Below are 21721 nucleotides of genomic sequence, written 5' to 3'. Positions count from 1 at the left end.
GATATGTGGTCGCTAACTCAAAGAAACAAAAAAAATTTATAAATACGATACGTATGTTTTAGTTTTAGCAGAGAAGGTAAACAGTCATTAGTTACGTAAAGGTGATGGAACAATCAGTCGCTGTTATATTGGAAAATAATTGTCTATTAACTGTTATTGATGCCGTGCGATTCAATATTTGTCTTAGCGACGCCGTAATGTAATGTTTTGAAGTGTTAGTTTAGAATGATTTAATTCTGGAATAAGAATTAGCGGTTAGCCAAACAGAGGCAGTGGATTTCCCCCGAGGGAGACTTTATAATTATTTTTTTATTCTTATACAGGAAAGTTAATGGTATCTCTGTTCGTATGAGCCAGTTATGGGCGGTGTAAGCCTAGAATATGAGGAACGTAGATTTTCTCTGGTGGCGGTGGTAAAACTGAATATTTAGAGGGTTCCCGTGCCTCAGAAGATATTGTGATGGTGTTGCTCCTAGGATGTAATGTAGTATTTTATTATCACGATTGAATGTGTCTGCAAAGGTGTTCGAAAGTTACATAAGATAGTGGCTATTAGCTTAGCTTTATTTAATTTGTATGTGATATCTGTTGTTGCAAACCTACGATACTTTGATCCAGAGGGGAATTTCTGCAATCATTTTACTATATATTGTGGAGAGATGTAATATTTAAAATGTAATAATTCCTTTGTTCGCATAAACGTGTAAACATCACGGTAAGAATTTTTTATAACTTGAAAATTGAACAAATTGAGGTCCCGAAAGTTAAAAAAAACTTAAAACATGGGGTAATTTCTAATGATTAATTCGAAATATGGGTGGGCAGAATATCGAAAACAATAAAATGTAAATTTATAAATCTCATTTGTAAATCATTTTCTCTCAAACTTGAATTAATTTAATTATTAATAAATTATTTTTACTTTTTAATGAATAACAAAATTTAAGAATAGAGTAATGCGATTGCTAAAATTAACTTTGTACAACATTTTACAAAAGTTTTATTTCAAATTCTACGGAAAAAACATTGGTATACAGACATCAATAATTTTAGAGTATTTCTGAATAAAAAACAAACTTATACCAAGTTAAATCTGGAAAAGAAAAATAAATTATGTACATTCAAAAAATGTTCCAATTGAGTAAGCATTTTCTTATTACAAAATTGCAATTTTCATGATCGTATGTTTATGAAAATCAACAGTGGTTTGTGTTTACATTACTTGAAGATATTTTTTAACGTAAATCGCTCTTTGGTGGAAATAGCGCAGAGGGGTCTGAAATTCAAACCTCGTTATCAGTTTGGGAAAAGTTAGGTTACGCAGTACTCAGTCGACGGTATAACAATAAACATGGATATTACACCATGGCCCCCCTCTTTTTTTGACCATTTATTAGTATAGCCAACATAAGTTACTTTGTCGAAATTCTATGCACCCGAAATTCCAAAGAATTTCCGCCATCTTGTTCTAAGTTAACAACTCGGCACTAGTTGTTTCAAATTTTTTTTTAAATCCTTAAAACAAGTAAAAACACTAAACACGGTACTTGTGCATCTGTTACTGCACTAAAATAATGTTATTTAGAAACCCATTCTTAAAATATGGTGAGTGTTTTGTAACTATTCTGTACTTTCATCTAACAATTTAATAAACAAATATATCGTAAAAATTGAATTTAACTTGAAAATACCATTTAAAAAATTTCCCTGTAACATAAGCACTCTAAAAACTTATCCAGATATGGAGAAGATTAACTTATTTTGCCTTTGGTGGCATTTATTTATCTTTATGGAGGGGGGGTACAAAAATTGCGTCATACTGTTCTCTTTAGAGTCCTAAGAATCGCTTAGAAAGTCGTAAATAAAAAATTTAAAAAAAAGACGGGACGAAATTAGGTGGAGAATATTAAACTTTTAGGGGGGGGGGACTGAAAGCCAGCATGGATCAAGAGATGAGGCTGTTCGCTGTGGCACCGTCGCATGAGTACTATGTGATTAAACTTTTCCCAAATTAAAAACGAGGCTCGAATTTAAGACTCCTTTGCGCTATTTGAACCCGCTTTTTTATTATAATTAAGCCATATTAGTTTAAGATGTATATACACTCTTTAATTCTGTATCTTAAGATTTTGATTTACTAATTATTGAAATAGTTTCAGAAAGCTGATAATTCGAACATGAACTTCGAATGATTTTTTTTCTCGATACGTCTCAATCTTTTAACATGTAAAGATGTTTTTGTTTTTTTAGAGAATAACTTTAGTTTTTCTAAAAATCAAAATTTAAACGTAAAATAATTATAAGTCTCTTAAGAAGCATGAGCGTGTTTTTGTTTTCTGACCACTTTTGCCTATATCTAATGTGGGATCAATAGGTTAGAAGTTTAGCTCTATTTAACGGTTGAATACTATTTTCCATAAAAAAATAACTGTAAAATTAAGGAAATAATCATTTCCAATTTGACTATAATGGTTTCTATATTAATGAAATTAAGACTTCTTCATGTGTGCGTATTTTCGCATCGATGTAACTTTCATAATTGCACATGGACTTGAAATCAATTATATAATTGTGAAATAATCCTGGACTTCAAAATTTTATTTTTAAAAAATTTTTTAAAATATTACGAAATACGTTTCGGTTTATTCGTAAACAAGTTGAACATCTAAAATTATTTAATAATTAAATAATTAAAATTATTATTATATATATATATATATATATATATATATATATATATATATATATATTCATATAATTAAAATATTTAAAAAAAAGAACGAATACCTCGTGACACTTCGAAATTGAAAAATAGCTTAGAAGCATTTAAACTGTCGAATAGAAAGACCCATTTTACTTTATTCTCTGTAAACTATTTATGTATTAAAAGAAAGTTTGGAAAACTATTTGCATTCATTTTATGAATAAGGATAAAATTATAAAACTTATACTAACAATCTGGTCCAATAATTTTAATGTACTAATGCAGTACCGCTTATAAAGACCTAAAGATTACGCGAGGATAAGCACTAATGAGTTTATCAGGTGGACCGTGAGAAAGAATGCTGGGGATTGGTAACGATGGTCGAGACTGAGTAGAATTATTTAATAGGACTGCCCAATAAGAACTTGTTTACATTGGACTTGCTGACTAGGATATTGTAGTCCGCTAGGAAGTAGTCCTGTTTTATTGCGTTCCATATACTTTTTAAGTCCTCTTGCTCGCGAAAGTCCCGTTTAGTAAGTAGAGAGGCAGTAAATTTATTTATAGTGGTTGTCACTAGATAAATTTGTCGTTTTTTTTTTATGGGTTTTTTTACCGGTTGGCATAAAGTGTTAGTAATGGCGAAACGATACTATAGTAATAAAACTTAAAATATATTTGTTAAAAAAAAAACTATCAATAACATGTAGGTACAGTAAGTTCTTCCTAAAACGAACTTAATATTATTTCACTTAGTTTTGTTTTATTTGCCAGATTGTAGAAATCTCAGGGGTAGATTTCCAGATTTTTTTTTTAAATTCACTCTACATTAAACAATACTAACGAGAACTGTTTTAATTTTTCCAAAAAGTCTGCGTGGTGATTTCATAAACGCGTGGCGCCACTAACTGAGGGTTTATTAGTACAATCATTCTCCATAGTCTTGTTAAATATTTTAATAGGCATTTAAACTACTGGACACCTCCATACTGTTGTATGACGTCAGATGTGTTAGCGGACGTGTGAATCTAAAAACGGATGTAGTTCAGCTGTTTTTTAAAACTGCTTTTTTATGACTGCATTCTTTTCGCATCGAAAGAAGACAAGTGGAATCGATACATCGTTTCATATCGCTGCGTAGAAAAGGCTTGGCCGATAGAGAAAACCAATGCGGGCTTGTTTGATTGCCACTTGCTTAAAGGTCACCTGTTGCAAGCGCAGCAGCAGCAGTAGTAACTGCGATACGAATCCAACAATCTGTTCAATCAAAATGTGGTTAGGATATCGATTTCGGGTAAGTTCAAGATTTCGATTAGAAAAGTTTACAGTAATTTATTTTTTTCTCGACTATTCCAAATATTATTTTTCTATTTACCTAGCGTTGTATGAGTTTTCTTTTTTTTTTTTTTTTCATTTTATTTTGCGTTTTCTCTTAAGTAAATATATTAATATTTGAAATTTATATTATTAGCTAATCATTCGATTTGCAAATTATTATTGATTGCACCAAATTCTTATAAAACTATAAATTTTAAATTAATATTGGTTTAGTTTCTGTAAATAGATACCAACATGTTCTTTTTTTTTTTTTTTAAATACATAAAAATTTGCGCCAGAAACAAATCTTTCCAAATTGCTTTCGAATGGTCATGGAGTAATTCATTGAAAGATCAGAGTTGCTTACAATGAAATGCATATGGATTTTAAAATAAACTTTGCATTTTAATGGGATTTTTAAAGTTTGTTTTAATACTTTACACTATTGCGATTCTGATTCTAATAAATCTAAATTAGAAAATGTAAGTCAGGTAGAGGTTAGAAACATACAGACATGAAATAAACCGAGCGATAAGTCCAAAATCAACAGATTTCCTGAGAGTGATGCTGATTAAGTGACGGATGCAGAGCGTGTGCGAGGGGTATCTGGCTATGAATTTATCTGGTTTACAAGAAATGATTTTTAGTATTTTACACAATTGCATTTTTTATTTCAATAAATAAGCAATTAATAGTACGCAAAAGATGTAAGTCTCGTAGTCACGAGAAACACGTACACCCGAAAACTGGTCACACAATTATAGAAATTGTGATTTTTCATTATTTACATGTATCGAGCTGTTTTTCTTATTTTGACATTTTTACAATTTTTAGGTCGTTGTGTACTCTTCGACCTTCTTCTGGATGCACTATTGGGTACATGGCCATGTGGACATATGCGTTGGTTCAGATATACTCTTGTTAATTCTGCCTAAAAGTTGTCAGTTTAATCCCTTATGCTAAAACTTTACTGAGACTACATGTCTTAAGATGGCATGAGAGGTGAAATGAGAGCAGTGGGTGAAATAGTTAAATTTGAAATTACCAGAGGTGTAAAATGGATCTGGAGTAGACTGAAAAGTACAACGGCCGAAATGGTGTGACCGTGAAAAGAAGCAAGATGATTAAAACTATCCAGAACAGTATACAAATAAGAAATACCGAAATCTAATTTATAAAACCTACTTTGTCTGTCTGTCTCTACCGAAATTAAAAGTCAAAGCGACTCTAGGGGTTTCATGATTGGATTTTTTATGGACCGTTCTTATTATGAGAAGGGTTCAAAATTGAAAAAAATCGTTACACATTTTGTACATTCACCAGTTTATTTTTAATCAGCTCATATGCGTGTTACATTTGTACAATTGCAACATCACCAGCTTTGAATGCTACAGTTTTGCTTCCGGTTTCGATTCTAGCTGATGGCATCCAAACACTGTCATTTTTTGGTGTTTTGTTGTTTTTTTTTTTTCGAAATCACGACTCTATAGTAATATATATACGAAATCTGGACAAATTAGAATATATTTAAACGTGTTTTACGACCGGGCAAAGCCGGGTAACCCGTCCCGTTAATAATATTCAATTTTAGTTTTACAAATGATCATTCATCAAGGCTAAAAGCCATTCGATAATAAGGGTTAATGGGATAGTTGGACTGTTAGTTATATTAAGAGGATTGAGTGAATAAAATTTGAACTCTCATGGAAGATTTATGACAAGTATTTGTTTATATTGGATTTGATAGGACCTTGTTGTTTGTAGTGAAACAGTCTCGTCGAATGTTACCGTGAATTGTTTTTTAACATTAAAATTTATCGCTGAAATCCAGAATTCAAATTTTAATGGCTTTCATCTCTATAAAAGAAAAGATCCGCTTAAATTATTTTAGTATAAATCTAAACTAGACTTAAGCTGTCGTTTTGTAAGCATGATTAAGCTAAGTGTTTGAGTATAACGTGACTATCGAGCACTTCATATATTTGACTTCGAAATAATGTTAGGCATTAAGAGTTCATTTGGAGCTGATACTGTTAAAAGCATAGATTTAATTTTAAAAGGAAAAGTGCGCCGCAATATTTTTGTTTCAGAATAATTCTACTTTGTTATCTTAATTTATTAATTCAAGCATTAATAAAATAATTAAACGAAAACATGTTTAATTTCTTTCCTTTTTTTTTAAATAAAATTGCATATTTATTTTAAAAACACTTTTGCATCACCAAAAGTATCGGGCGTGCATCCATAATGCACCTCATTAACCCAACAATACCATTAATTGTATTTGAACAATGGTCTGTTTCATCCGTAGCTGGAGAGACAGTTCACCTTTGACAATTTTTAAGCGTGTCTATTAATTTCCGTTGTGTAAAAACAACTACTTAACGTAAACTATTTGTAAAAACTTTTTGTAAAAAAAGAAGAAAAAAGCATTCAGTATTTGACTGAATGCGAAAGTCAACTATGCGATCATTGTAAGTGCGATTATATATTGTTTTAAGTCAACTTAATGTGTTTATTGTAATAAGCAAAATGATTGTGTAGCGAATGGATTAACGTGAACGACGTCATTCTCACTTGTAACACGTTGTGAACGACATGACAATTAAGCTTTTTAACAACATCCGCTTATTTTGCGTGGGGAAAAAGTTATTGACGTTTCTGAAAAAAATAAAACATTTTCTTTTAATATTGTTTTCTATTCGCAGGTTATTACTGGTTTGCGTTTCCTAGGTTGCTACCAGCATATCCATCGCTTTCAGTCGGTGGGTAAGTACATTTTTCATTTCTATCGTTTAACGGTGTTACATCAAATTTAAATTCCAATAAAATTACAATAGTTTACGTGTTCGAGTGTTAACTAAGAAATTATGTAATTTATATAAAAACGTATTCGAATGAAATTCTCTACCGACCCGATCAGTTTAAACTCGTGTAAATGATTTATAAAATGCTTTGTAAACGATACAAGTACATAATAGTTAACTCTCAAGAACGAAAATAAAATAAATGACTAAACTTATTTTATTTTTATTTAGTTTTTGTACTTTTACCGTTTTAAAAAGATCTTACAAATCGTTTTCGCACATTAAAATTAGGCGGAATTGATAGATTTTATTTCTAAAGCGTTTAAGTCGTGTATGCTACAGAGTTTTCCACTGAACTGTTCTGCATTTTACGTCAGTTTCTATAATATCTCAAATCTATACTTTGATCAATATTTCAAATGTAATCATGTCTAGCGTTTCTGTTTCGTCAGAATAAAATAAGGCATTACTAGTTTAACGTCGTAGAATGTTTCAAATTGTTTAAAAAATCCTACCTTTTTAATAATTTTACACCCTTAAACTATAAGATGCCTTTTTTGTATTGTCGTGTATAATATCAAACATAACTTCATCCCAGACTAAAGTATATTTCAGTATATATTTTGTTAGCGTAAATGAAAAGTTTTAGGAGAGCAAACGTTGATAAACTCATTTCGTATTAATGGATTTAGGATTTTGTTTAAATTATGTTTAATAAAGAGGTACTTCTTTCAATAAAAACTGAATTTAGTCATTTTCGAAATGATGTTCATATCTCTAAAAAGAAAAAAAATCCTCAATTTAAATCATTACTGTACATTTTCGGAGGAAAAGAGAAAACCATCTCTTTAAAAGCACACTGTCCAAAAAGTCACTGAAGTGCTTTGTCATTTTACTATTAATAATATTTTTTCTATATATAAAAAAAATTTACATTTTAATATTTTTGATTAATTATGGATAAGTATTGCATCGAACAACGTACACAATTTGTGAAATTGTTTTACCAAAATCAGGGATCAATTGTTTTGACACAACGAGCTATCACCGGCATTTTCAGGTAAGAGATAACCCAAGTCACAATACAATTCGAAACATTGTGGGGATAACTTAAAGAAAGAGTCTGTTAACAACCCCCCCCCAAACCCTGCAAGAAGTGAAGGAAAATATCGGGAACGAAATAAGGGAGTTTAATCGCAATCCAGAGATTCTGCAATCTGTCATGAATAAAGTTTTGGAAAGAGCACAAATACGCAAAGCTGAAAATGGGCAACATTTAAAAGACATTATTTTTCGAAAATATTGTTTGAATTTTGCATTATTTTTCGATTCCCAAATTTCTTAGTCGGGTTGTGTGAAAATTATACAGAAAGAAATTCTCAAAAATAAAGAATCTATTTAAGTTTACAATCCTTCAGTGATTTTTTGGACACCTTGTATTATGTAATGATAATGGTTGTCTCCTCCTGGTAACTCTTTTAAAATAGAGAATAACAATGGTGTCTATCCAATACAGATTCACATATTGAATCTTTATATATATAGTCTTACTTCTAAAATTATTTATCTGCCTAACTCTTTGTCATCACAAATAAGTGTATATTAATGTTTTCCTATTTTATCTGATATATTTCACTCTATTTACATGTGCACGAACACTTTAAATACTCTCAGAAATATTAAAGTGGTTGACTCGACATAAAGAGATATGAATACATAGATAGTTGAGAGAGAGATGGCTGATGTGTTAAGAAAATTTATTTTTATTTATTTCTACCATTTTTAGAAATTCTAAACTGTCGTCTTCGTTATGCTAGCTCACAATCTCTTCTACTCTTATTTATATATGGTGGGGATATATGAAGGTGGGTGTTATACACTAGTGGTATATTGGGTTTTGTAATAATGCATCCTATGTAAGGTTGTTTATTTTATCTCCACGGCTTTTTATTTTGTATGTGTTTTTGTTTTATTCCTTTTCTTTCAAGGTTTGTCATTTACGTTTGAGTGAAAAGGTTGAAATAACAGATAAAATTGAAAACTCCTTCCCGTGATAAAGCTATTTCCTCTGCAATGCCCATATTGTATTAAGTATTGAGAATACTTTTTTCTACCAGACCTAATCTACCCCAGCAAACACCTCCAGGTCTATGATTGAAATCTTGAACGCCTTCCGTCTTATCAGGGTAGAAAACAAAGTTAAACTTTCAGAAGTTGCATTTCAACTTTTTTCCATGGTTTTGCGATTGAGCAAAAAGTGTTTTACTCCGACACCCTTCGTCCTCCTCCTTTTCCTCTTTTAGACATAGCTGATGATGACATTGGGAAAGCAGTACATTTTTCTTTTCTTTCCAATGTAGCTCGTATTTCACTTGCTATTGGTTACTCAACAATAGCTTTGCTACCAAAAGAATCTCTTCGCGTCCTCCCTTCAAACCGACATACTTGTAACAGTTAAAGCCGTGAAATTATCTGCGCAGTAATCCTGAAATGCTAGCAGCTCTGTCAGCTGCTGCAGCAAAAGAACTGAAGAATCTGAATAGGATTGATTTTAAAGATTGTTTAACGCAAAGTGACAATCAGTTGACTTCAAAGTAAATCCTATGTCGATCTTCGTTGCGTCACTGGATCTATTTAATCTTCTACGCCTTTCTATGGCGTGATAATTACTCCTCATAAGCTTTCATCTTCGAGCAAAGCAGCCAATATTTAGATTTTAGTTTTGCGCAATGGCATTTAATAATTTCACCAGGTTTCCCATGAATTCGCTCTTTTCTTAGGACAGCCACAATTTTGAGGATTTGTTTTAATCGGAAGATTAATTACCTTAATAAATAAAATGTTTTTCTTTAAAAGTAAAAATTTGAATAATTTACAATCGATTTTTATGATAAGAGTTCATTCCACATTGTGTGTATTAGTGATAAAAACTATTAAAAGAAATTATTAAAGCGAAAAATTAGTGTTAGAAACCCCAAATAACTACCGATTGGATATTCATGAATATTTGTCTTCCGGTTGTCCTAGAAAAGTTTCGGCAACGCACTTTTTCCTCCTTTTCTTCCTAATAAAATATTAACTGCAAATATAGTCTTATTTAGCAGCATTTTCTTTTTAAAAAATGAGTTCCACGGGTATTAAATCGGGACAACAGTTGCATAAAAAAAATCTCAATTGAAAAATTCTTTTTATAATCAATTACTCCTGAAAATTTGATATCCGTGTCTGAAGCTTTTACCACTTCTATGAATTGTAAAATCTTTTAATGCCCAATTCAGGGTACGATGATAGCAAAGTGTGCTTTGCTATGAGATCACCCTGTCTTCTTTATCCTTCGGGAGGTTAGTGTAGTACGTTTTGTTGCAGTTATGACAACTTCCCAGATAGTGTTTTATGTAAAAAGAAAATTAAGTTTTTTTTTTGTTTGTTTTTGTTTTTTTTTTTTGCTTAATGTTACACTACAGGAAACTACGTTTTCTAAACAAATTGTTTCCGAAATTTTTATGTGTTTTTTTTTTTTTTAATATTTATGATGTGTATTTTATATTTTCTATCGTTCGGATTACAGTTCTCAGTTTGATCATGCATAGAACGTTTAAGCTGATATAACCTATGTCCTTTTGGTATATCTTTACAATTATTTTTTTTTTTTTTTGTGGATGGTGGAAAGAGCTATTGTCAAGATATGCTTGACGAAGGTCGGAGGTTACAACTAAAATAAGAGCAATAATCCGAACAATGTAAATAATGCATACTAGCAGGGCCTGTGGAAATTCCACAGTAAACTCATTCATATGTAATATATTGATGTTGGCATTCTGTAGATGTTCAGTGTAAATGGAGATGCTCTCATTTTATTGTAGCGTTTTTGTTAAAACTGCAAAAGTATTTATCTAAGCTAGTACGAACGCCTGGCAAAGCCCGGTTGTAAAGTACGCTTAAATATGATATTTTAATTCTTGCAGATTTTGTATATATTATTACAGAGTTAATGTTCTATCCATATATTATAAAATTGTGATTTCAAAAATAAAAAAAAATATTATTAATATGACTTGGGTGCATTAGCTTGAATATGAATCAAAATAAAAACTTATGGAAAAATATGTATATTTTGTTATATATATTATATATATATAACTTGAGTTCCTTCAGCTATAACCGAAACCGAAACTTATGAAGAATTCTTGGTAAAATTATTTATGACAAGAAATGGAAGTATATAGCAATTAAACGACCCGGATGTAAGCGTGACGCAGAAAATAAATAACGCACGCGCTATTGTATTAATATATAGAAGATCATCAATCTTCATCTAAAATGTCATAAATAACATTTTGTTTAGAAAACGTAGTTTATTCTAGTATAACCTTAAGACACAGTCATCTATACTCTTAATAGAATTCTAAATATTTATTTGTGTATGTATACCAATAAAACTTTCGAACGGGTGCACCAAATTGAAAAATTCTTTTTCTTTCTCTGAAAGGTGTGAAACCCTAGATTGTCCTTACTATATATAGTTCGAAACGAGTCACACAAAAAGCCTGAAATAAGGGTTTTTTTTTTTTTTTGGTTGCTTCGTGCAAGTCGAAAAAGTTATCTGCCCATGTAAACGGAATTTAGCACTGTCTGTATACAGTCGCGGTTATATCTTTCTGCATACGGACAGGACTTGTGGCGCAATGGATAACGCGTATGACTACGGATCAGAAGATTTCAGGTTCAAATCCTGGCAAGTTCGTAATAATTTTAACCATTATTTTATCCAACGTCTACTCGTTATCCTTACCCTTAGGGTATTTTTGTTTTTTTTTTCAGTCATTTTATTTTATGCATATGGGAATTTCCCATACTCCGAGTTCACAAGGTAAGCGTTGATGGTAAGACGATGTTTAGTGTACTTGGTGTTGAGTGTACTCGATTTTGTTTGACTCGGCGTTGTGTGTGGCGACGAGGCGCAGCCGCTAGTAGAAAATAACATGTAATGAATTCAGTTTGTTTATGACACTGTCTCGTATCAAAGTCTATCTGAACACCGTTTTCGTGTCGCCAATGGAGTTGTTAAGATCATTGTTCCTCTGTAGTTGTTACATTTTGGCGAGAGTAAGACTTCCCAACCATCCTGTACATAGTACTAAACGACTGAATTTCTTGTTAAAACTTTCGGTGTTTGTTTTAAGATGTTTAGACGTAGTGGAGATGCCGAATCTTTATAATCAGTGTAGTAGTATCGGATGATTAATGTGCTTTATGTCAACGGCTTTTATGGATGTGAGTTAACCGTTTACTTACAATATTTTTATCCAAGTAAGAAATGTTACTTTATACGGTCATCTCTTATATATATATATATATATATATATATATATATATATATAATTACATAGCCATAACCACTTATCAAGGCTAGAGACCACTCGATGATAAGGGTTAAAAGTGTACAGTAGTCAATTGGACAATTGTTAGTAATGGAAATTCGGTAAATTTGTTAACTTAAGTGGAACGGTTCAAGAACTTGTTTACGTTGGACTTGAAGACAACCATATTGTAATCAGCTGGAAAGCAGGAAAACTGAAGACAATTTCACAGGCGTGCAGTTCTAAGAAAGGAGCTTTGTTCATGGAATCTACGTTTAGATTTAGGCACAGATAAAGAGTGGGGGAATTATTGATAGTGTTTTTAGCTAGACGAGTGTTTATTGTGAAAGTTTGGCGAGTGGAGCATAGATTGAAGCTCAGTCGAGCACTTGCCATAAAAATAACGATAAAGCAAACTTACAACATCTCTTCTGTGAGATAGAGGTTGCAGGAAAAAGAAAAGGACATCTCCTACGAGGCTACGAAGTCTATTTCGAACCCTATCAAGGCAGGACAAGTCCTTTCTAGCAGCTCCTGCCCAGATGTGGCAACAGTACTCCATCTTTGGACGTACCTGGCTCTTATATAGATAGAGAATTTCATCAGCAGTGAGATATCTACTGTATCGATAGAAGGATCCCACCATTTTTCCAGTGGCCTTGGCAACAGATTCGATGTACGTGTTCCATTTAAGATTAGGAGTAAAGGTCAAGGCCAGAAGCTTGTAAAAACATGACGCCTGCCCAAGATGAGAGCCATTTATTTTAATTGATGCCAGATGGGGAGCAGAACGTTGATGATGTAAAGATAGAAGCTTGGTTTTAGATGCATTAAAAGTAACCAGCTACCCTTTTCCCCGTTGTACGAGGGACGTGCAATAATTAATGCCCCGACCCACTTCCCATAGCAGTAGAGCAACAAAACTTGGCACAGTTATTAGTCTTTCTCTACATAGGAACCACCAAGAGTTATGCATTTCTCCCATCGTTGATGCAGCTCTGGAGACCGTTTTTGTAGAACACCCCAGGTTGGTCCTTCAACCACGATGTGACTTCAGAAATCAAGGCTGCATCATCTGGGAAACGCTTTCCTTTCAAAAACAACTTCATGGCTGGAAAGAGGTGAAAGTCAGAGGGTGCAAGGTCAAGAGAGTAGGGAGGATGGAGAAGGATTTCATAACCACACGCTCGTGCTTCTGATCTGGCGACATGCGAGTTGTGGACTGGAGCGTTGTCCTGCAAGAGGAGGGTATCTTTGCTGATCTTGCTCCGCCTCTTGATTTTGATAGCTTCCCTTAATTTCCTCAAAAGTGAAGCATAATAGGCTCCTGTAATTGTGGTACCCTTTGCCAGGAAATCTGTTATCACTACTCCGTCCTGGTTCCAGAAGACTGTGAGCATGACCTTGCTAGCGGAGGGCTGCACCCTTGCCTTCTTTGGAGGTGGTGAGTCCAAGTGCTTCCACTGCATTGACTGGGCTTTGATCTCTGGATCATAGTGATGGACCCAGGTTTCATCCTGTGTAATCAATCTTTTGAAAAACTTTGACTCATCTTCTTGGCACATCTCCAAATTCATCCTCGAGCACTCGACGCGTTCTCGCTTCTGGAATGGTGTGAGCAACCTGGGAATCCATCTGGCAGACACCTTATGCATATGCAAATGGCCATGAATGATAGTTTCCACAGACCTTGTACTAATCTTGACATCTTGGACTATTTGGCGAATAGTAATGCGCCAATCTTCCAAAATGGTAGCCTCAACTTGACGGACAGATGCCTCATTAATGGCAGAAAGGGGGTTACCAGGTCTGGGAGCTGTTTCCACAGACTTCCGGCCATGTTTGAATTCCCGATGCCAGCGTTTTACAAGGTCATATGATGGGGCATTATCACCATAAGTTTCTTTCATTTCATCAAAAGTCTCCTGTGGTGTGCGTCCTTTCAAATACAAAAATTGGATCACTGCTCAACATTCAACAGGCTCCATTTCACACCTGACTCAGTTCAAACACCTGTAAAACAGAAACCACAATTAGTTCAGAGCTGTAATTGCCACATAACCCGTAGAGATATAAATAATTGCACATGCAAAATTTCAGCTAGATCAGACAACTGGAAGTGGGCCAGGGGTATTACTTATTGCACGCCCCTTGTACCACGTACTCAAGACCAGAAGGTTATCTTGTGACCTTCTTTCTAACAGACCTAAATAGAATCAAATCTTTCAGGTGGATATTGGATTCTGCCTGTCTAATGAAGTTAGGAATGTTTCAATTTGTCATTTCCATAATGAAAATAGATTGCATTGATTCTATAATATATCCAGCCAAACTCTCCTCAAGAGAAACTTACTGATAAACACAGGTGTTTCCCAGGGCTATGGAAGATAATAATTGTATTAATTCCTATATTTTAAAGATGTCCGATACTTAATACAATAGAAGTTTTATTTCTATGATTATCGATATTCTAATAAAGTTTATTTTGAGAACATCTTATTTCAGTCACAGAAATTATTTATAATAATCTCCAATTCCATCATTTTGATATTTTAACTGACCAAATAGTAATGATATAACACGCGCATGCACACACTAGAAGAATACTCTTTCATAAAAAATGAAATTCAACGAATCGTACTTAATTGTTTAATTATTATGGGTTAAATTCAATGGCAATCTGGAATGTTTAGATTTAAAAATGGTAGGTTGTGCCCATAATGTCTTTAAAGTCTTTTAAATTACTTCAACGAAACTGAAATTTGGGGATTATTAACGTCTAATATATTTATTAAAATTTCACAAAAATCTGAATTTTCACAAAGGATTTCAATCCCTCTTGTTCCCTTTTGCATAAAATATATTAAAGTAAATATAACCCACATTAACCACCCATACGCCTAGTAGCTTTATTCCAAAATTTATAACCTCTTAATTAGTTTAAGGGTGAATCCTGAACAAACATATACACACACACATATATATCTAATAAAATAAACCTCATATTCAATAAGGACTATACATAATTAAGGTTAATTAACTATTGCTCGAACAGATACGAAAATGAGGCTTAAAATAATTGCCATTGACTTAACATATCCCCAAATAATGAATAAGTTTGTAACGTCTTTTCTCTCTTTTTCAGATCTTATTACCTCTCTCCAATGATTAAAACTGCTCTAATCCGGCCCACAGTCATGCCTGTCGATTACACCACATACCTTCTTTCCTCCAGCCCACCAGGAACGGGGCTCGAGTTTCTAAGTAGCAGCATCTTTGAGCATTTAACCAGCGCTGAGCGAAGCTTTGTTTCACATGCACCCGCCTACATAGAACAACGCAAAGCAAAACTAGCGACGGACCTTCCAAGGCCTATTATCATTTCGCCCGTCAGTTCACGCAGCTCGTCTGAACCAACGAGCCCTGTGTGTGAATCACCTTGCAGCCCAACATCAACGTCGAAACTAAAAAAAAGAGTTTCATTCGCGGATTCCTATGGCTATGAACTGGCTACTGTACGGTTTATGACGGAACCATCAGAGATCCCACCCATGGTGCGACCAGAGATTCTGTCAAACCTCACCAAAGGGGCTTCAGCATCTGTGACAAGTGTTCCCCCACTGAGTCTTGGGTTCACGCAACCGGCTGCTGATTATATTGCTTTCAGAGACCGACTAGAGAAAAACTGTGTCTCTCTGGAAAATGTCATTCTAAAGGACTATGAAGTGAAGGGGACAATAAAAGTGAAGAATCTTGCTTTTGAAAAACAGGTTATCGTTCGATACACCTCCGATTCATGGCAGACGACAAATGAGATAGAAGCTACATATTCGCAGAGTCACAACCGTTGCAGTAATTACGACACATTCATGTTTGTTTTGAACGTTCCGACAGACTTTAATGAGAACAAACAAATACAGTTTGCAGTGTGTTATCGACCCAGTGGAATGTCGGAGTACTGGGACAATAATTATCAGAAAAACTACACCATTATTTCGTCCAAACAAAGCGATAAGGAAATATCTGTTTTAACGGATAAATTCAGTAACTTAGAGGTAGATTCGGCATTCGCCTGCTGGAGACATATTGATAGTTCTGTTCCGTACTGGTGAATGCCTTTTTCTACTTATAGCAATTGGAGTTTTTTCTATAGGAGTTTTCTTCTGTGAGTTAGGAAATACATTTCCGATTAGTCTAACAGAGAAATGGAGAAATAGAATTTGTAACCGATCGTGGATGTTAAACCGAGACAGCATCTGAACATTTACGGTGCTTCTCCTCAAGTTGTCTCTGCTATGGACAAAAAAAAATGCAAAATGTTGGAAGTTGAAAATGAGTCGCTATCCTTACATGGCAAGTAGATGGTTAAACATAGCATATTTGTGATATAAAATAATTTTATTTTAAACTGTCTTGACAAATAATTTACATTTTTTAATCCTGGACTGCTTAATAAATATACTAAAATAACTTTTGAATGACGGCTATATATAATTTTAATATTGGAAAAATTTAATATCACCAATTAAAAATAGCATTTTACCAAAGTCTTTCTGAACTGTTCGATATCTCATCAAACATAAGTATATTTATCGTCCTTCACGTGGTTTTCTTTTTCATTAACCATAAAAAAGAAAGCATTAAATGAAAATGCCTTTTTTCCTTAAGTATTTTTAGACAAATACTTTATATTCTAAAGTTTACATAATTTAAGCAGATTTGGTGAATAAAAATATACGTAATACCTAAACGCCGGAAGAGACGATAAATAAAATGAGTTATCTCCCTTGCTTTTTACACTTTACCACAAACGCAACGGGTTTTCTTTTGTTTTAATCTTTCATCACACAAAAGTATACAGTTATTCACGAGGATGAACTATAATGGATCGAACTTAAGATTCGAATACCATGACAGAGATTTTATTTTCCGTTAAAGTGGACGAACATTTAAAATCGCTAACCACTGGTCTCTTGCTAAAGACAATTTTAAATGCAATGTATTGACGTCTGCATCTAAACCAAAGCTCCTCCAATTGGAATTATTTTTTTACAACAGAAAAAATGAAAGCTCTATATGAACGATACACTCAATTCTTTCGGACCCTTCTCGCAATCATTTGTTAATTTTTTTTTTTTTTATTTGAGAAGGGAAGAAAATTTATTCAAGTGTTCAGTAATCAAATAACCTGATGAAGACGTCTATGATGAATATGTTCACCTGTGTGTATTCTTCATGTCATTTCGATAATGTCAAACATGTATAAAAAAAAAACAAACAAACGGAGACTCTATGGAAGGCAAAAGCGACAATTTTAATCCTCAAGTGTCAAATACCTCTTACCTGGCACGAGAAAGTAAGTGATTTACTCGAATTAAACCCATGACAATTCAGTTGGATAGATTTCACAATCGTGACTGTAAATTATACTTAAAGTGAATGTCTGATCTGTCTTAACTGGATAAATCCTCAAAAATAAAACACCCTCCACCAGCCTATGCCCACAGCTATCCCTTTCAAACTTATTCTTATATTTTTTTCGAGATTTCACTACCTAAAGAACTCAAGGACTCGTTAAAGGTAAAAAAAAAAAAACTACAGAGACTTTCTGCCACGGTTGTCGAAGATAATTTCAAATCTTTGGCTCCAGGTGTACTGACGCTTCAAACAGCTAATCTGATTTCAGCGCAGTCAGTACTCAAAGCTCTACATGATCCAGTAGGAACCAATTTTTGATGAAAAAGAAGATCCACTTGTACATCCAACAGACCACGTTTTGTTATGTAGAGAATTTTGAATAAAAATGTATGCATTTTTAAATGATATTGTATTCTAAATTTCGCATAAGTGTTATTGCTTTTCTTAATTACTATCTTGATGAACAATGTAAGTTTATACCCGGTGTATGTCATTTCAGTCTGATTCATATTGCATTTTTCGTGCGTCAGCGCGAGTTTTTTTTTTGTTTGTTTTTTTGCCTCTGACAGTTGATATATTCAAGAGATGATTTTCATTTAAAATATTTACTTATCTAATCAAGTTGCTTCTTTCAAGTGGGATTTGGTTTGGTTGTTTAGTTTTATGTCATACTAACCTGGGTACCCGGCGTTGCTCGGGTGTTTGGGGGGGGTGTATTGAGCAAAAGAAAAGTAGTAGGCACACAGGCTCTAACCCGTACCGCGAAGGAAGAAAAGAACGTAAAAAAAAATGTGACGTCTTTGCCGATACGTCCATCGCCAAATCTGGCGTGGCGAAGGTTTAAATTAAGGCTAGTCGATCGAAAAGAGGGGATGACTTTCGAAAATATCGGCGAAAAAAGCGGCCCCCTCCTTGTAGAAAAGTGCCCAGTTAAGGGTGAAAAAAAATATAAGCCAATTTTTCGATATTTGTCGTCCGAAGGATCGAGTTTCAAAACGATATCGATCTCGTGAAAATCCGTCGCCTCTGTTGAAAGTCATACATAAATTTTAACAGACGGGTGACATTCATATTATAGATTAACCCTTTTCAGGTTATTTTGAAAAGTTTATACTTAACGTTCCTTATATCATCAAATATTTATTCATGGAATTTGGTTTTTGTAGAAGAAAATTGTTATTTTTTTGTAGAACATGATTGCGTTTTGCAATAGGAAACTCTACAATAACATCAATGTTTGCATTTAAGTTGGGAAGCCAATATCTTCAGATTACCTGATCTTCAAACGAGAGGAAGGACCTTTACATAACGTCTAACTAATCCCTGATACTAATTGTATCAACCACAAAAGTTCTCATGTTACACAAACGAATAATCAGCTATGAAAATGTTCTATAATGTTATTCCACGTCAGTTTGACGTCCTCTAATGTTTTTTTTTCTTTTCCTGTGAACTGACGTTTCTACCTCAACTATATACCATTTACGATTCCTGCTTTACAAAGGTTAAGAGGAACCCTGCGTTTATACAACTTGATAGTACTTTACAGTCTATGGTAGCTTAATTGACTTCCAAAAGTATTAGGTGATCCCGTAAGTTGTTCAGATTTTATTTCTCTATAATTGAATGGTATGTAAGAATGCCTAATGCCACTAAATATGTCGGGCTAACTGCACCCACTTGTGGTTGCCCCCTATGCATGACAAATTTTTTGTTTTTAATGTCTACTTGCACCTTTTTAAACTTAAGATAAACAACGTCTATTATATTCTTTAATTTCAACTGAGTCGTCCTCCTTTTTATGTTTTGCATTAGTCATCTGTATTGGTTAAAGCTACAAATAAAATTGTAAATTTTTATTTACATTATTATATTGCCAATAACACAATACAACAATAACAAATAAAAATCAGTTAGTCTGCAGCGAAGTCTGATTTGTCAGCTTAAATGCTATTTGAGCCGGACTTTGAAAATCTGACTAGGTAACTTTGTTTGACGTGCATTTGGACAAATTCTATTTTACGGAAAAAATAAATGAAATCCACTGTGCAATGCTTTTAAAGCACACTAACATACAAAAAGCATTTCAGGCTTACAATGTTTCAGGAGTTTAAAAAAAAAAATCAAATAAAATATTCATCCAGCCGAAGTGATTCTAGAATGCTCAACTTGTGGAGAAAATTCTGAATGAAAGAAAGTTACAGAAGATCGAAATTTTCTTGAAGATGAAGACCAATTCGGATGTGGAGCTGAGTTTGACTAAGTTATGCCGCAACGAACTATTCAACAAAACCTCCAAGTTAGCAGTTGAATAATTGGTAATAAACATTTTCTCAAAACATACAACTGTTCATCGCCATGTTTGAACGCTTGGAAAAAGTTTCCATAAATCATCTGATGGCAACCGTAAATGGCGAATTGAGATCTGCAAGCAAATTTATCTATCTATCTATAAAAGTGTGTGTGTCTGTCTGTCTCTGTGTACATTTCCCTATACAATAACTTGAAATATGGCATAAGGGGTATTGAGATTTGATAAACTCTTTTGGATCGGTTTTCGGCCAGAAATTTGGCTGTTAAGGGGTCAAAGTTCAACAATTTGACCTTTGAGAACTCTACCAAACTTCTCCGACAATTTTCGGTCTAAGCACTTGAAATTTTAATTGTAGGTTACTTGGACATGGGTCAAGCATTTTAACGTAAAATTTGACCTCTGCGGTCCTCCCCAACTTTTCTCTATGGTAGTTAAGGAAGCTGTTATATAGAAAGGTATTACCATACACATGCACACTTTTTAATATATACATATGCACACTTTTTATTATATACATATGCACATAAAGTTAGTAACAGTACATAGGTCCCGAACAAAGCCGGGCTGAACTGCTAGTAAAAAAAAAAAAAAAAATGATGGTAAGTAGTTCGAAAAAATAATTTTGAAAACGAATTATGTACCTCAACTCTCCCCCCAGTGCTATAATGTTTCAGCAGCATTTAATGAGTAAACATTACATATATAACTAGTAGACTAATGTACTATAGCGGCTATAAGAATTAAATATAGAAAGTTTTTATTTTTATTGCTCTTTTTCTTCTTTAGGTGTTTTGGTATGATTTCGGTCGTATCTCCCTTTATGGTAAAGTTTATATATATAAAATAATGTGCACACATTGCTCATCTTGTTGCCTAGAATACATATTCCATCATTCACAAAAAGTTCAATAGATTAAGACGTTATCAAGAATATATTATTGATACTCACGTGTGTGCACTGGTCCTTTTAAATATGTACTACTAGATAGAGCTCAAGATTTGCAATATAGAGCGATTATTACTTATTATTTTATGTATCTAACTTATTTCAAACTAGCCTGGGTGCTCGGCGTTGCCCGGGTGTTTGAAGGTGGTGTTGAGCAAAAAAAAAAAATGTTAGTAAGCAGGTAGGCTCGAACCCGTATCGCGAAGGAGGAAAAAAAGGTGACGTCTTTGTTGTTACGCCCATCATCAAACCGAAAGTGGCGAAGGTTTAAATTAAGGCTAGTCAATCGAAAAACAGGGATGACTTTCAAAAATTTCGGCGAAAAAAGCGGCCCTCCTCGTAGGAAAGTGCCCAGTTGAGGGTGAAGGAACTAATGTTTTTAGCCAGTTTTTCGATATTTGTCGTCCGAAGGGTCGAGCTTTAAAACGATATCAATTTCGTGAAAATCCGTCGCGTCTGTCGAAAGTTTTAGGCAGACATACAAACATACATACATGCATTTAAACAGACAGGTGAGATTTATATTATAGAAGTTGGCTTTTAGGCGTTGAGAATTTAGTGGATGCATCTTCTAAATGACAAAGTTTACATCAAATTCTTTGTGCTATGTATTACACGAGAGAAATAATTATACTAGCTGGACCGTGCACATACGTTGACCTAGACAAATTAATATACCCCTCCCAGAAATTCAGAGGTTAGAGTATAAGTATTTTTGTTCGATTTCATTTTTTAATTTGTAATCTGTAAGTATTGACTATACAAATAATTATGAACACTTTAAACGTCTGTATTCATAACCATGAAAGAGCATCCGTTTAAATTCAATTTATAGTTTATAAGGAAAATAAAAGT

At 33.5% G+C, this 21721-nt stretch overlaps 1 protein-coding gene across 3 annotated transcripts in view; it reads left to right on the top strand.

Moving 5' to 3' along the window:
* LOC145283823 (protein phosphatase 1 regulatory subunit 3C-B-like) overlaps window positions 1-18008 on the top strand; it is a 50305-nt gene extending 32297 nt beyond the window's left edge. For 2 of the 3 annotated variants that reach the window (XM_080132917.1, XM_080132916.1), the window contains exons 2-3: window positions 6730-6790; window positions 15334-18008. In XM_080132917.1, coding sequence (XP_079989043.1) covers window positions 15353-16300 — 948 coding nt within the window. In that variant the 5' untranslated portion in view covers window positions 6730-6790; window positions 15334-15352 and the 3' untranslated portion in view covers window positions 16301-18008. Of the gene's footprint in view, window positions 1-3841; window positions 3999-6729; window positions 6791-15333 lie in introns of those variants that run through there. The other variant, XM_080132918.1, reaches the window with a different exon arrangement.
* The last annotated feature ends 3713 nt before the right edge of the window (window positions 18009-21721 follow it).

Source organism: Euprymna scolopes, chromosome 8 (assembly GCF_053919585.1).
Source record: "Euprymna scolopes isolate OS-2025 chromosome 8, ASM5391958v1, whole genome shotgun sequence".
NCBI classification, from domain to species: Eukaryota; Metazoa; Mollusca; class Cephalopoda; order Sepiida; family Sepiolidae; genus Euprymna; species Euprymna scolopes.
This window is presented reverse-complemented; position numbering and strand designations above follow the sequence as displayed.